At 46.1% G+C, this 16,629-nt stretch overlaps 1 protein-coding gene across 1 annotated transcript in view; it reads right to left on the bottom strand.

Annotated features, from left to right (window-relative positions):
- Positions 1–1,159: 1,159 nt before the first annotated feature.
- LOC123860395 (L-amino-acid oxidase-like) overlaps positions 1,160–16,629 on the bottom strand; it is a 28,253-nt gene continuing 12,783 nt past the window's right edge. The window contains exons 3-8 of the mRNA XM_064587553.1: positions 5,909–6,123; positions 5,355–5,467; positions 4,060–4,261; positions 3,470–3,538; positions 3,117–3,253; positions 1,160–2,553 (exon numbers count right to left, since the gene is read on the bottom strand). Of these exons, the coding sequence (XP_064443623.1) occupies positions 1,761–2,553; positions 3,117–3,253; positions 3,470–3,538; positions 4,060–4,261; positions 5,355–5,467; positions 5,909–6,123 (1,529 nt within the window). The 3' untranslated portion in view covers positions 1,160–1,760. The remainder of the gene's footprint in view (positions 2,554–3,116; positions 3,254–3,469; positions 3,539–4,059; positions 4,262–5,354; positions 5,468–5,908; positions 6,124–16,629) is intronic.

The raw sequence follows: 16,629 nt of genomic DNA, 5'->3' as shown, positions 1-16,629 counted from the left end.
TGATTAAATCTGCTAAGACCCTATTTCCAAATAAGGTCACATTCATAGGTTTGGGGGTGGATATGAATTTTGGGGGACATTATTTAACTCAATACAGAAGCTAAGTTAGCTAAGGGTCAAGAGGTGGAAAGAGAGAGAACCTTAATGACAATTTATTAATTCCTAAACCCAATCAGCCTGGATGTAGTGAGCTTCACCCTGGACTTTCCAGATATGTGAGTTAAAACATTTCATTTCCTTTAAGCTAGTCTGAGTTTGGTTTCCAGCACTTATAACTGAAAAAGTCCTGACTAATACAGAGGTGAGTGAAAAACCGGAATAAAGCCAGCTGGGATTTTAACAAGAGACCAAAATGCAGTAAGAAAATGTGAGTTTCCTTTCTCTATTCCTTTCCTTCTATGCAATATGCCAGTCTCAAGACATAGCACTCCCTGCATCATGCTGGTCTTCAGAGTCTTCCAGGGTCACCCTGGTAGGAATGTTTTCAAGGGAAAGAGTTTACCCCTTTATTTACTTCTTTCTTTTGCATGATTGGACCCAAATACCCAAGAAATTGGGATAAAAAATGAGCCATATTTGGGAGCTGATCATTGGAGGTATAGGGACACAGGTAGGGTTGGAGGTTTGATTCAATTGAATAATGCAGCTTATTCTTTGTACTTGGCACTCAGCACATTGCCTGACACATGGTAGATGCAAAATGAATATTTATTGAGAGGGTGAAGGAAATAGCATATATTGTTTATGGGGGAAAATTAACCGAAGCATACATGATATGATCCCAGCCCTTGGGGCTCTCAGTGTAGATGGGCAGATAATGTGCCCTCACAAAGTAATTACATAATAACATGAGAAGATCCACAGTCCAAACATTTGGGATTCTAGGGAGGAAGGGTGGAGGTTTAAGAGAGAGAGAAAGATCCCTGGGGTTTGGGTGCGGCTGTTAAGAGAGGATTCGGGGAGGAGGAATAAGTTAGTTGGGTCTGGAAGGACAGGGCTCTTCTGCTAAAGAAGAGCAGAGTGGAAGTATGGAGAATGGAGCTTTGTGTCCTCCCCGGGGGATGTGTAGGATGGACAGGCAGAGGTGTGTGTGTGGGGGGGTCTGGTTGGTGATGGGAGGTAAGAGTGAAAAGGAAAAGTCTATGGGCCAGGAGGTGTCTCTAGGAAGCCAAGATCCTGCTCTTGCAAGCTCAAAAAGAACAGAGAAGAACCCTTATCTCTCCCATCCATCTAGATTTCATGTTGGGCCAAGATGTGAGGCTCCCAGCTCAGGCACGCAATGATGGGGTTTATATGCTCTGTGGGTTTGTGTGTGGCTAATCTGTGGTTTAACATTGCTATGGTTTGGGGTTTGTCTGTTCCTTTAGAAGCTTCTGGTTGTATATGACAGAAATTAGGGCACTGCTGGAGCTTTTCTCTTTTGCTTGTTACAATTACGCAGCAGGAGACAATCCAAGCTAAGGGCTGATTCTAGTGCTCACCATCCTTGATTTGATCCTACCCTCCATCTATGTTGACTCAGTTGCTTCCCTCCTCAAGGCCTGGCAGGGGAGAGAAGCAGGAAAGGGAGTGATTCTTTGTGGACTTGACAGCTGATTCTTCCGCATTTTTAGATTCTTGCTTGTGGGCCAGGGGGACTAATGGTGACCTCTCTCCTGGGTCTCTGCCTCCAACTCCCACCTCCCAGCCCTTTTCCTGCCAGATTCCCTCAGGGGTTTCTCTCTAGGTTAGAAATGGTTCTGGGTGTGAGTGAATGTCTTCTACTCTCCCGTGGCCTCCTCATCCACAGCAGCCTGGATATTCCCGGCCGCTTGCAGGCCAGAATTGATAGCAGTGTCTATCCAGCCATGGGGCAGGCTGGTGTGCTCGCCTGCAAAGTGGATGCGGCCCTCGGGCTTGAAGAGCTCCTGTGAATAGTCGATAAACTGGTAGGGTGTGAACTCAGTGAAGGCACCCATGGTGAGGGGGTCTAGAGACCAGCGCTTAACCACGGAGGAGGGGCACATGCGCCGCAGCTCCTCCTTGGGTATCTGGTGCACGGCCGCCAGGTCCTCCAGGACCACATCCTCCAACTGCTCATGCGTCATGGATGTGAAGAAGTGAGAGTCATCGTCCACGGTGTAAGAGGCCAGCAGGATGCTCTTGCCACTGGGGAAGCTGTGGCTGGGGTAGTAGATGTAGCGCGAGGGCCTGTCGGTGACAGAGACCCCACCCCGGATGCCATCCCGCTCCCAGAAGGGCTCCTCACAGGCCAGGATCACCTTGGTGGCACTGGTGTAATGCACCAAGCGGAGTGCTTCCGTCTTGTTTGGGGAGAGCGGTGGCTTAAAGGTGATGAGGCGCGTGGCCTTGGCTGAGGCCGTGATGATGACAAAGTCCGCGGTGAGGGTGTTCAGTGCCCACCTTGGCTTGCCCAGCTGGTAGGAGACCCGGACTTCAGGCCCATCCCTCACTACCGTCTCCACGTTGGAGCCCAGGCGGATGGTGCCAGGCTTCAGGCTAGCGCTGAGGGCTTTGGGGAGCTGGTCGAAGCCACCGGTGATCTCGGAAAAGCTGCAGGGGTGAGGGGAGGGCAGAAGGGGAGTGTGGGGGCACTGGGCCCCTTTGCTGAGTTGCTGACAGCCTTCCTGGTCTGAAAAGCAAGGAAACTAGCTTCCTGCAGCCTGTGCGGGATGCTTCATATACATCTCCTTAGCTAGTCTGTGAGAGAGGGATCATTGTTTAATTTTATACTTTGGGAAACTGTTACCTGGTGGAGAGGGACTGTCCCAGGATGACACCCACAGTCTAGACCCACAGCCCATGGATTCAGCTACCATACAGTCCTGTGTCCCAGGATGAGTCCCACAGACCTGGGTTTGGATTCTGGCTCCAGCTTTCACCCATTATGTGACCTTGGGTAAATTATAGAATTCCTCTGAGCCTCAGCATCCTCACCTGTAAAATGGCTCTGAATAATAGTACCAACCTTCCAGGTGATTCAATGGGACAATTTTTTGGAAAGTGCTTATCACTGTGCCTGGCACATAGTGACTACCCAGTAATCGTAGTTCCATTTCTCTGCTCTGAGAGGTGGAGGAGGAGCAGATTCCATCCCTGGTCCCAGTTGGCCTTACTTGTTACTTTTGGAGAAGATGAAGCTATCCCACAGGGACTCTAGGAAGGACTTATAGTATCCAGAATCCTCATTCATCACAGTCCCAATCATCTTTACTGCTCCTTCGCTCAGCATCCCTTCCTTCACCAAGTAAGCCTGTGGGGAGGTAGAAGCTCCAGATGGAGGGCCCCACATGTAGGAAGGGGCTTCAGCAGGGGCCTAGGGCAGGCAAGGGGCAAGACTGGACTCCAGGAAAGTGAAGACTTTGGTAGTGGGAAGAGAAGATCCTTGTCATCAGGGGACAACCCCAGGGGGCTAGGCTGAGCACAGACCCCTTCCACCCTTATCCTGGGACTTCTGTGCCTCACATACCTTGGTGGAGTAAGAATCATAAAAGGACAGCAGGTGGCTGCAGTTGAAGTTGTTCAGATTTTCTTTGAGCTGCAAAAGGGGAGAAAGGGGAAGAGCTGAGATTAAAGCCACAGAGCCAGTGGCAGGACTCCTGCCTTCTCTGGATGTCCCTTTAAAGAGGGGAGGAACAAGGTGGTGGGGGAATGGAAAGACCAGGGGAAGGATGCTGCCAAGAGCTCCTAAATGTTCCTTTTTCCTCCTAAGTCTCCCTTTCATTGAAGGACCTTTGGAGACTGAAATTTAAGGGGAAGACATTCACTGCAATCCAGGAAGATTGATTCGCTACCGAGGACTGAGTTATCTGGTGATTCCCCTTCCTTCCACTGTCACCATCAAGCAGTAAGCCATTGGACCACCACGGACAGGGAAAGAGATGGGGCTGGGCACTAGGGACAGGGTGGCAACATTCTTAGGGGACATTAGAGGAGAGACCAATCACAAGGGTGCTGGAATGGGAACCAGGCCACTTGGGTCTATCCACTAACTTGCCAGGTGACCTGGGGCCAGAACTTGTTCTTTCCCGACCCTGGGAGGGGTGAAGCAGTAGGCACCTTGGCAATGGACTGGTAGAAGAGATTCATAGGGCTTTTGCCCTTCTCCGTTGGGCTTACGGAATAGCCCAGGACCTCTGGATTGTCCTGGACCTCCCTGGTGCGATAGCGTTGTCCTTTGATGAGGTACCAGGTGTTGCCATCATATGATGTGAACTTGTTCAGCTTCAGGCCAAGCTTCTTGATGTAGGTATGAACCAGCCTGGAGCAGATACAGGTGTAATCATGACACCTCTCCCAGTGACACCTCATTCCTGCTGGCTTGACTATAGAGGCCATTTCCAGGGAAACGAGTTTCTTCATGTGCCCAGGGAACTCGGACTGTTTTTCAACTCTAACCCTGCTTCCTCATGTTGTGGTATTAATTCTTTTCCTTCTGTTTTTGCCCCAAGGAAGATCGTGAGGACAGAGTTTACCCATCACCCAAGGAAAGCCCTGTAAGAAATCCCTGAGTACAGGACTTAAGTAGAGACCAAGGCCTTTAGTTTCAGACAGTATTTGAAATCCCATCTTCCATTTCTAAGGAAGGTGAGACCAAATCTAAAGACTCCTAGTTTGGGCTGGTTCCTTTTGTTTTTGTTTTTGTTTTTGGTGGTGTTTGGAGGGGAGACTTGGGTTCAGTTTACACTTAAGGCAAAAAAGTAATCATATTTTTGGAGGTCTGTGGGACACCGGGCGAAGGATCTCTTTTGTCTTAGAAGCCTCAGAACCAGGGGCTGGGTTCTGTTCCAGGAGCCAGTTAGAGCGTAGGGGTTGAGTGTATGTTTTGGGGCCAGTTGCCTCCTTGATTTTGAAGAGGAGCTCTGTCACTTTCTCCTAGGAGAACCTTGGATGAGTCACTTAATATCTCTGAGCCCAGTTTTTTGATTTGTAACTGGGAAAAATAAGAGGATCAGATGAAATAATGCACATGTGGCATTCAGCACGGCACTTGGCACATAGAGGTGCTCAACAAATGTCAGCTGATAGGATTATTATTATTACTTTGTAGCCTAATGGGGTATAATTGACGTATAAGAAGCTGTCCATATTTGAAGTACACCATTTGATGAATTAATGGTAACTATTATTATTAGTCTGGGACCTACCACTTTCTGTGTGACCCTGGGCTCTGAACCTCGGTCTTCCCTGTCAAATGGGAGACCACTGTTGGTCCCAACTTGCAGGATTGAACCACATGAGACAGTGGATCTGAGAAACTCTGACACTATAGCTGCAAGGGCCCCTGTCCTCCCCCCTCCCCGCCACCTAATTCCTCTTGCTTGCCTTTTGCCCATTCCTTCCCTGGGACTTACCTATGGGACTTTGGGATTCGCATGGGCCCCAGTTCATGGTACCAGCCCTCCTTCTCGTTCCTGAATGTGCTGACTCGACCCCCGATGTGGTGGCTGGCTTCCAGGATGGTTACCTGGGGTCCAGAGGACCTGCTGTTGTTCTCAGCATCATGCTTTCCCTTCTCCCACCCCGTACACCCATCTCCATCCCGCCACAGGCTGTAGTCCAGAATTCCCAGCAGTAGGTTCCTTGAATGTGCAGAATAACCAGATGGAGGCGGGGAGGGTCCTGAGTAATGTAAGTGGGGCAGAATGCTCCATGGGGGACCGAGTGCCTCTTGGCCTTTTCTTGTTCGCATAACTCTTCTCCACTTTGCTTCCATGAGAACACAAGTGCAGCTAGGGTCAAGTCTTGGGGGAGCCTGGAGTTTAGAGGAACCATAACTGACGGCTAAGAGACCCAGCCAGTTATGAGCAGCCATCTAAGAGCTGGCTGTATCCTCTCTCTTTTTCTTTTCCCGCCCAAGAAAGCAAACTGGAGGCAAAGGATTGAAACCCCTCCAAGATCTGCTCACCTGGTGGCCAGCATCCTGGAGGGCCTTGGCCGCCACCAGGCCTGACATACCAGCTCCCACTACTACCACGCGCTTGGGCACCGGGGAGGTGTGGAGTCCCTCCTGCGCCGTGACAAGACTGGACTCATATTCGGGGTCCTGAAGGCACTTGGCCAGGTCCTCCAAGTAGCCAAGGCAGCTGGGAGTAGCCAATAGGAGCCCCAGGATCAGGATTCCTGTGGCGGAGAAGGGAATTGGGGGCTGTCTTTCTGGAGCCCAGGCTCTATGTGCTGCCCTACCCAGGAGGAGCGTGGCCCTGTGAACGAGCAGGGGTGGTGCCGTGAAACAGTATCTGTCAAGTGTGGGGTGTAAACATGTGCGTTTCTGATTGTGTCTATGTGGGGGCAATTGTGTTGTGTGGGGTACGGCTGGATATGTGAATTGTGCTGGTGTTAGTTGTGCGATGGTAAATGTGAATGCGTGTGTTCATGTGTGTGCACGTGACTGGAAACTCATGAGTGTGTCCAGGGTCAGCTCTGACTGTGAATATGCCTGCTTCTGATGGTGAGTGTGTGTGTGTGTGTGTGTGTGTGTGTGTGTGTGTGTGTGAGCCTGTCTGTGATGTAAGTTGCAGCAATCATGAGTTTGTGATTGTTGCCCTGTAAGACTGGGCATCATCTGTGATTTCATGGGAGGGAGTGTGTCTGTGGCATGGTGTGGACCCCTGAGCAAATGTGTGGATGAATCTGTATGGGACAGCGAGGTGGGTGTGTGTGGCCTGGGTCCGAAGAGTGAGCGTGACATGCATGCATTTGCTGGAGTTTGAGAGGGAAAGTGGTTGCCGGTGTTCTAGTGTGTGATTCTGTGAGTGTGTTTGAGCGTGAAGTTGGGTGGCAGAGCCAGAGGGTGTCTGTGTCCTTTGAGAATGTGTGCATTCGTGAGGGCATGGGTGTGTGAAAGCAAGAGTCTGTGAGGCTCGCTTCTCTTCGGGGGGAGCTGTGATCAGTTTCTTAGTGGTGTCGCCAGTGCCCCATGGGACCTTGGCAGGCCCACTGCTCTTCTCCAGCCTCACAGTATTCTTTCACATCCCTCCAGCTTTCCTCAGCCAAGATGGGAAACTGTAGTTAATACGTAACACACAATGAGTCCAGAGTGACGTGGTTTTCATCTCCACAATGAACTGCTCTGATGCACAAAGAGATTCACCTGGGAGTCTGCAACAAGAGGCTGTGTGGCTTCCTGGGTGTCACCTGCTCTGACGGGGAACAGCCAGGAGCTGTGACGCACTGTACCCCCTTGCACCAGCCCTATAGGATTTGGGGGTGGGTGAGAAGCCCCTTAGTCCAGGCTTTGTCCATGCCGGCCACCCGAGGCGCACTGAAGGAAAGGGATCTCCAGGGGCCACCCACTGAAGAGGGGCAGGAGACCCAGCTGGCTCCCAGTGCAGGCCCTTCCAAATGCTGGGAGAACCTTCTGCAGGGGTGACTCCTCAGAAAAGAAGAGAGGGTGACCATGCACCGTGGCAGAGATCCCCAACCCTCACCCCCTCTCCCCACCTTCCAGACCTACCTCAACCTCCCAAATCCATTCTTGCCCCTGACAAACTCTCCCATCTCCCTGAGCTACCACCATTCCTGTCTCAGGCCCCATATCCTTCCCCGTGAATGGGCCCAACCCCCAGACTCATTATCCTGACCTGGACACATTCTCTTGACTCCCTTTCAACACCTGGACCTATGTGCAGCCCCCGATCTAGCCCTGTCCTGTCTCAGTCCCTCTGCTTTTCCTTTTGCATGGCCCTATGCCCAGACTCTCCCTCCAGCCCACCTCAACCCCCTCCCTCCATCTAGCTCCTTGCCCTGTTTCCTCCCTCAGGTGCCTCACTCTCAGATTTAGAGGAGGCACCCCACTTACCCCTCATCTTGGCCATGGTCCTGCAGCTCCTACTGAGTCTGGGGCAGCTCTCCCCCTCCTTATGAGGAGCCAGCTCCACCCCAGCAGTGGCTGGCCGCATCCCACTAGCCTGCCCCCAGGGCTGGGCCAAGCAGAGAAGCCTTGCCCTCCTGGTGAATAGACCATGGTGACTCAGACGATCCCTGGCCTCATCTTCCTCCTGGCCCATCTCCCTTCTGAGGGAAAACCCCTTCTCCCAGCTCAGTCCCCAGCCCCTGGGTACCAGTGAGGAGGCGGGGTTGTGGGAGCCGTGGGCCATCCCAAACCTGCTGGAACCATCTCCCAGGAAATGCATGAGGACTGAGGCTAAGTGTCTGGGCTGCCTTGGAAGGCCAGCGTCCGGGATCCTGGCCCAGGTCAAAGTTCCCGACTGCTCCCACCAGAGAACGTCTAGTTCTACTGCTGTCTCACTGTGAGCCTTCTGTTCTACTGTTAGTCTGTCCGAGGTGGGGATTCTGGCCAGGAGCTCCCACGGAGGACTGTGCCGGTCCTGCCCTTTTCAGGGGCTCCCTCAGCAGGCTGGGCAGACATCTCTGGCCTGGCCCATTTGCAGTAGGGGAGTGTTTTTTTCCCCCTCTTCCTCTGGGTCCTCTGGGGCTTCCGTAGATACAGGCTGGCTTCTCTGGCACTGGAATTCCTTCTTCTGGGGAATCAAGCCAGCTGGCTGTGACACCAAGACTAGCTCTTTGTTCTCTCTGTATACAGTGCGGGTGGAGACAGGCTGGCTGGTGAGAGAAGTGGACAGGAAGCACGCACCAATCTAGCAGCATGGGGCTGGGGAGGAAGGCAGGTAGGAGCACTTGGCATCGGGGGCACAGGACTCAGATCCTGGTTACCAGGGGTGGCGTAGGGGAAAGGATATCAGCAATGGAGTCCAACAGAACTGGGTTCAAATCTTGCTTTATTATGTCAATGCTGTGTGTCTTAGGGCATAAGGCTTATACCTCTCTGAGCCTGAATTTCTTTACCTGTAAAATGATGCTATAACACTTTCTTTATAGGGTGCCTCAGGATTAAATGGGGTGATATATGTGACGAGCTTGGCATAGCACCTTGCACTCTATAGGCATCTAAACTGACTTCCTTTTTCTCTTTGGAGATAAGGTCTGATTTGATACCAGATCACACACAATCATAATATCTTTCAAAGGGAGGTAATTTCTCCACCACAAGGTGGCCGGAAGAACCAAAGAAAATAACACATGGGGGTTACCGTGTGAATAGCTGGGTTTTAGGCACAGAGCAAGGACTCTTTCTCTCTACTTCCCTTTATTTTTTTGTAATAGCTTTATTGGGATATAATTCACAGATCTTACATTTCTTCCACTGAAAGTAATTCAGTGGTTTTTAGTGTCTTTACAGAGTTGTGCTACTATCACCATGATCAATTTTTTAAAAAGATTTTATTTATTTATTAGACAGAGAGAGAGAGCACAAGTAAGCAGAGTGGCAGGCAGAGGGAGAGGGAGAAGCGGTTCCCCCACCATGATCAATTTTAAAACATTTTCATTATCCCAAAAAGAAATACGCTACCTGTTAACGATCACTGCCCATTCTGCTTGTCCTCCCAGCCCTAGGCAACTACTATTCTGCTTTCTGTCTCTATGGATTTGCCTGTTCTGGACATTTCCTATGAATGGCATCATACAATATATAGTATTTTGTGACTGGCTCCTTTTGCTTGTATAATGTATTCAAGATTTACCCATGTTGTAACATGCATCAGTACTTCATTCCTTTTTATGGCCAAATAATATTCCATTTATGGCTGAATAATATTTCATTTATACCATATTTGTTGATCCATTTATCACTTAATAGCCACTTGGGTTTTTCCCACTTTTTGGCTACTATAAACAATGCTGCTCTAAACATTCTTTTGTTAAGATTTTTTTTTAAAAGATTTTATTTATTTATTTGACAGAGAGAGACACAGCGAGAGAGGGAACACAAGCAGGGGGAGTGGGAGAGGGAGAAGCAGGCTCCCCGCAGAGCAGGGAGCCCAATGTGGGGCTCGATCCCAGGACCCTGGGATCATGACCTGAGCCGAAGGCAGTCGCTCAACCGACTGAGCCACCCAGGCACCCTCTTTTGTAAGATTTTATGTGGACATAGAGTTTCATTTCTCTTAAGTATATATTTTGGAATGGAATTACTGGGTTGCGTGTTAACTCTATGTTTAACCTTTTGAGGAATTGCCAGACTGGTTTACAAAGAGGCTGCACCATTTTATTTTCCTACTAGCAACAAATGAGAGCTCCAGGTTCTCCCCATCTTTGACAATACTTGTTACTATCTGTTTTTGATTATAGCCATCCCAGTGGGTGTGAAGTGGTATCTCATTGTGTTTTTTTATTTGTATTTCCCTTATGACTAGCGATGTTAAACATCTTTTCATGTGCATAATGAACATTCATATATCTTCTTTGGAGAAATGTGTATTCAGATCCTTTGCTTATTTTTACATTTGGTTATTTTGTCTCTTTATTATTGGGTTGTAAGAATTCTTTATATACTGCAGATACAAATCTCTTGCCAGATATATGCACATATATTAGTAAATATTTTCTCCCATTCTATAGGTTTTCACTTGCTTTTTTTTTTTTTTTTAAGATTTTATTTATTTATTTGAGAGAGAGAGAGAGAGTGAAAGCACGAGCGGAGGGAGAGGGACAAGCAGACTCCCCACTGAGCACAGAGCCCAACATGGGCCTCAATCCCAGGACTCTGGGATCGTGACAGGGGAAGGCAGATGCTGACCCAACTGAGCCACCCAGGTGCCCCAGGTTTTCACTTTCTTTCTTTCTTTTTTTTTTTTTTAAGATTTTTTATTTATTTGAGAGAGAGAACATGAGAGGGGGGAGGGTCAGAGGGAGAAGCAGACTCCCTACTGAGCAGGGACCCTGATGTGGGACTCGATCCCGGGACTCCAGGATCATGACCTGAGCCGAAGGCAGTTGTTTAACAAACTGAGCCACACAGGTGCCCAGGTTTTCACTTTCTTTTTTTTTTTTAATTTTTTTATTCTTATGTTAATCCCCTTACATTACAACATTAGTTTTAGATGAAGTGTTCCATGATTCATTGTTTGTGCACAACACCCAGTGCTCCATGCAGAATGTGCCCTCCTAAATACCCACCACCAGGCTAACCCATCCTCCCACCCCCCTCCCCTCTAGAACCCTGTTTGTTTTTCAGAGTCCATCGTCTCTCATGGTTCGTCTACCCCTCCGATTTCCCCCACTTCATTCTTCCCCTCCCACTACCTTCTTCTTCCTCCTCCCCCTCCCCCTCCTCCCCCTCCTCCTCCTCCTCCTCCTCCTCCTCCTCCTCCCTCTTCTTCTTCTTCTTCTTCTCCTTCCTTCTTTTTTTTTGTCCTTAACATATATTGCATTATTTGTTTCAGAGGTACAGATCTGAGATTCAACAGTCTTGCACAATTCACAGCGCTTACCAGAGCACATACACTCCCCAGTGTCTATCACCCAGTCCCCCCATCCCTCCCACCCCACTCCCCACTCCAACAACACTCAGTTTGTTTCCTGAGATTAAGAATTCCTCATATCAGTGAGATCATATGATACATGTCTTTCTCTGTTTGACTTATTTCACTCAACATAATACCCTCCAGTTCCATCCACGTCGTTGCAAATGGCAAGATCTCATTCCTTTTGATGGCTGCATAATATTCCATTGTATATATATACCACATCTTCTTTATCCATTCATCTGTCGATGGACATCTTGGCTCTTTCCACAGTTTGGCTATTGTGGACATTGCTGCTATAAACATCGGGGTGCACGTACCCCTTCGGATCCCTACTTTTGTATCTTTGGGGTAAATACCCAGTAGTGCAATTGCTGGATCATATGGTAGCTCTATTTTCAACTTTTTGAGGAACCTCCATACAGTTTTCCAGAGTGGCTGCACCAGTTTGCATTCCCACCAACAGTGTAGGAGGGTTCCCCTTTCTCCGCATCCCCGCCAACATCTGTCGTTTCCTGACTTGTTAATTTTAGCCATTCTGACTGGTGTGAGGTGATATCTCATTGAGGTTTTGATTTGGATTTCCCTGATGCCGAGCGATATTGAGCACTTTTTCATGTGTCTGTTGGCCATTTGGATGTCTTCTTTGGAAAAATGTCTGTTCATGTCTTCTGCCCATTTCTTAATTGGATTCTTTGTTCTTTGGGTGTTGAGTTTGATGAGTTCTTTATAGATTTTGGATACTAGCCCTTTATCTGATATGTCATTTGCAAATATCTTCTCCCATTCTGTCGGTTGTCTTTTGGTTTTGTTAACTGTTTCCTTTGCTTTGCAAAAGCTTTTTATCTTGATGAAGTCCCAATAGTTCATTTTTGCCCTTGCTTCCCTTGCCTTTGGCGATGTTTCTAGGAAGAAGTTGCTTCGGCTGAGGTCAAAGAGGTTGTTGCCTGTGTTCTCCTTTAGGATTTTGATGGACTCCTGTCTCACATTGAGGTCTTTCAACCATTTGGAGTCTATTTTTGTGTGTGGTGTAAGGAAGTGGTCCAGTTTCATTCTTCTGCATGTGTCTATCCAATTTTCCCAACACCATTTGTTGAAGAGACTGTCTTTGTTCCATTGGACATTCTTTCCTGCTTTGTCGAAGATCAGTTGACCATAGAGTTGAGGGTCCATTTCTGGGCTCTCTATTCTGTTCCATTGATCTATGTGTCTGTTTTTGTGCCAGTACCATGCTGTCTTGATGATGACAGCTTTGTAATAGAGCTTGAAGTCCGGAATTGTGATGCCACCGGCTTTGCTTTTCTTTTTCAATATTCCTCTGGCTATGCGGGGTCTTTTCTGGTTCCATACAAATTTTAGGATTATTTGTTCCATTTCTTTGAAAAAAGTGGATGGTATTTTGATGGGGATTGCATTGAATGTGTAGATTGCTCTAGGTAGCATTGACATCTTCACAATATTTGTTCTTCCAATCCATGAGCATGGAACGTTTTTCCATTTCTTTGTGTCTTCCTCAATTTCTTTCATGAGTATTTTATAGTTTTCTGAGTACAGATCCTTTGTCTCTTTGGTTAGATTTATTCCTAGGTATCTTATGGTTTTGGATGCAATTGTAAATGGGATCGACTCCTTAATTTCTCTTTCTTCTGTCTTGTTGTTGGTGTATAGGAATGCCACTGACTTCTGTGCATTGATTTTATATCCTGCCACTTGACTGAATTCCTGTATGAGTTCTAGCAGTTTTGGGGTGGAGTCTTTGGGGTTTTCCACATAAAGTATCATATCATCTGCAAAGAGTGAGAGTTTGACTTCTTCTTTGCCAATTTGGATGCCTTTGATTTCTTTTTGTTGTCTGATTGCTGTGGCTAGGACTTCCAATACTATGTTGAATAGCAGTGGTGATAGTGGACATCCCTGCCGCGTTCCTGACCTTAGGGGGAAAGCTCTCAGTTTTTCCCCATTGAGAATAATATTTGCTGTAGGTTTTTCATAGATGGCTTTTATGATATTGAGGTATGTACCCTCTATCCCTATACTCTGAAGAGTTTTGATCAAGAAAGGATGCTGTACTTTGTCAAAAGCTTTTTCTGCATCTATTGAGAGGATCATATGATTCTTGTTCTTTCCTTTGTTAATGTACTGTATCACATTGATTGATTTGCGGATGTTGAACCAACCTTGCAGCCCAGGGATAAATCCCACTTGGTCATGGTGAATAATCCTTTTAATGTACTGTTGGATCCTATTGGCTAGTATTTTGGTGAGAATTTTTGCATCCATGTTCATCAGGGATATTGGTCTGTAATTCTCCTTTTTGATGGGGTCTTTGTCTGGTTTGGGGATCAAGGTAATGCTGGCCTCATAAAATGAGTTTGGAAGTTTTCCTTCCGTTTCGATTTTTTGGAACAGTTTCAGAAGAATAGGTATTAATTCTTCTTGAAATGTTTGGTAGAATTCCCCTGGGAAGCCATCTGGCCCTGGGCTTTTGTTTTTTGGGAGATTTTTGATGACTGCTTCAATTTCCTTAGTGGTTATAGGTCTGTTCAGGTTTTCTATTTCATCCTGGTTCAGTTTTGGTAGTTGATACATCTCTAGGAATGCATCCATCTCTTCCAGGTTATCTAATTTGCTGGCATAGAGTTGCTCATAATATGTTCTTATAAAATTGTTTGTATTTCTTTGGTGTTGGTTGTGATCTCTCCTCTTTCATTCATGATTTTGTTGATTTGGGTCATTTCTCTTCTCTTTTTGATAAGTCTGGCCAGGGGTTTATCAATCTTGTTAATTCTTTCAAAGAACCAGCTCCTAGTTTCGTTGATCTGTTCTACTGTTCTTTTAGTTTCTATTTCATTGATTTCTGCTCTGATCTTTATGATTTCTCTTCTCCTGCTTGGTTTAGGCTTTATTTGCTGTTCTTTCTCCAGCTCCTTTAGGTGTAGGGTTAGGTTGTGTACTTGAGACCTTTCTTGTTTCTTGAGAAAGGCTTGTATTGCTATATACTTTCCTCTTAGGACTGCCTTTGCTGCATCCCAAAGATTTTGAACAGTTGTGTTTTCATTGTCATTGGTTTCCATGTATTTTTTTTAATTCTTCTTTAATTTCCTGGTTGACCCATTCATTCTTCAGTAGGATGCTCTTTAGCCTCCATGTATTTGAGTTCTTTCCGACTTTCCTCTTGGGATTGAGTTCTAGTTTCAAAGCATTGTGGTCTGAAAATAGGCAGGGAATGATCCCAATCTTTTGGTACCGGTTGAGACCTGATTTATGACCTAGGATGTGATCGATTCTGGAGAATGTTCCATGGGCAGTAGAGAAGAATGTGTATTCCGTTGCTTTGGGGTGGAATGTTCTGAATATGTCTGTGAAGTCCATTTGGTCCAGTGTGTCATTTAAAGTCTTTATTTCCTTGTTGATCTTTTGCTTAGATGATCTGTCCATTTCAGTGAGGGGGATGTTAAAGTCCCCCACTATTATTGTATTGTTGTTGATGTGTTTCTTTGCTTTTGTTATTAATTGCCTTATATAATTGGCTGCTCCCATGTTAGGGGCATAGATATTTACAATTGTTAGATCTTCTTGTTGGATAGATCCTTTAAGTATGATATAGTGTCCTTCCTCATCTCTTATTACAGTCTTTGGTTTAAAATCTAATTTGTCTGATATAAGGATTGCCACCCCAGCTTTCTTTTGGTGTCCATTAGCATGGTAAATGGTTTTCCACCCCCTCACTTTCAATCTGGGGGTGTCTTTGGGTCTAAAATGAGTCTCTTGAAGACAGCATATCGATGGATCTTGTTTTTTAATCCAGTCTGTTAGCCTGTGTCTTTTGATTGGGGCATTTAGCCCATTTACATTCAAGGTAACTATTGAAAGATAGGAATTTAGTGCCATTGTATTGCCTGTAAGGTGACTGTTACCGTATATTGTCTGTGTTCCTTTCTGGTCTATGTTGCTTTTAGGGTCTCTCTTTGCTTAGAGGACCCCTTTCAAGATTTCCTGTAGGGCTGGTTTTGTGTTTGCAAATTCCTTTAGTTTTTGTTTGTCCTGGAAGCTTTTTATCTCTCCTTCAATTTTCAATGACAGCCTAGCTGGATAGAGTATTCTTGGCTGCATATTTTTCTCATTTAGTGCTCTGAATATATCCTGCTAGTCCTTTCTGGCCTGCCAGGTCTCTGTGGATAGGTCTGTTGCCAATCTAATGTTTCTACCCTTGTAGGTTATATATCTCTTCTCCCGAGCTGCTTTCAGGATTTTCTCTTTGTCTATGAGACTCGTAAGTTTTACTATTAGATGTCGGGGAGTTGACCTATTTTTATTGATTTTGAGAGGGGTTCTCTGTGCTTCCTGGATTTTCATGCCTGTTTCCTTCCCCAAATTAGGGAAGTTCTCTGCTATAATTTGCTCCATTATACCTTCTGCCCCTCTCTCTCTTTCTTCTTCTTCTGGGATCCCAATTATTCTAATGTTGTTTCGTCTTATGGTATCGCTTATCTCTCGAATTCTGCCCTCATGATCCAGTAGTTGTTTATCTCTCTTTTTCTCAGCTTCTTTATTTTCCAGCATTTCATCTTCTATATTACTGATTCTCTCTTCTGCCTCATTTATTCTAGCAGTTAGCGCCCCCATTTTTGATTGCACCTCATTAATAGCCTTTTTGATTTCTACTTGGTTGGATTTAGCTCTTTTACTTCTCCAGAAAGAGTTTCTCTAATAACTTCCATATTTTTTTCAAGCCCAGCTAGTATCTTTAAAGTGATGATTCTGAACTCTAGATCTGACATCGTACTAATATCCGTATTGAGTATCCTATTGTGGTCTGAAAATAGGCAGGGAATGATCCCAATCTTTTGGTACCGGTTGAGACCTGATTTATGACCTAGGATGTGATCGATTCTGGAGAATGTTCCATGGCAGTCCCTGGCAGTCGGTACTGCCTCTTGTTCTTTTTGTTGAGGTGATTTTTTCCGTCTCGTCATTTTGTGCAGAGGAGAATAGATTAATGAGAGAACAAAATGCTAGCAGAGTAACCACGTCCCCAGAAAATATACTCTAAACAAATCAGAAAAGACCTGAAGCAGTGGGATAAGAAGGGGAAAGAGAGAAAAAAGAAAAAGAAAAAAAAAAAAGATAAAGATAAAAACAAAAACAAACAAAACAAAACAACAACAACAAGAGAAAAACCAGAATGTGATCAAATATGATCTATATGGTATATAGATCAGTGCCACACACTAGATTTGGGGTGTGTTTTGGTCTTTTAGAAGAAAGTGTCTCCCAAAATTTTAAAGAAAGAAAAACTTAT

This window comes from Mirounga angustirostris, unplaced genomic scaffold, assembly GCF_029215605.1.
Source record: "Mirounga angustirostris isolate CCGP_5_RB_7025 unplaced genomic scaffold, mMirAng1.0.hap1 SCAF_4, whole genome shotgun sequence".
Taxonomy (NCBI): Eukaryota; Metazoa; Chordata; class Mammalia; order Carnivora; family Phocidae; genus Mirounga; species Mirounga angustirostris.
Note: the sequence above shows the minus strand (reverse complement) of the source record. Positions and strands in the feature narration are given on the sequence as shown.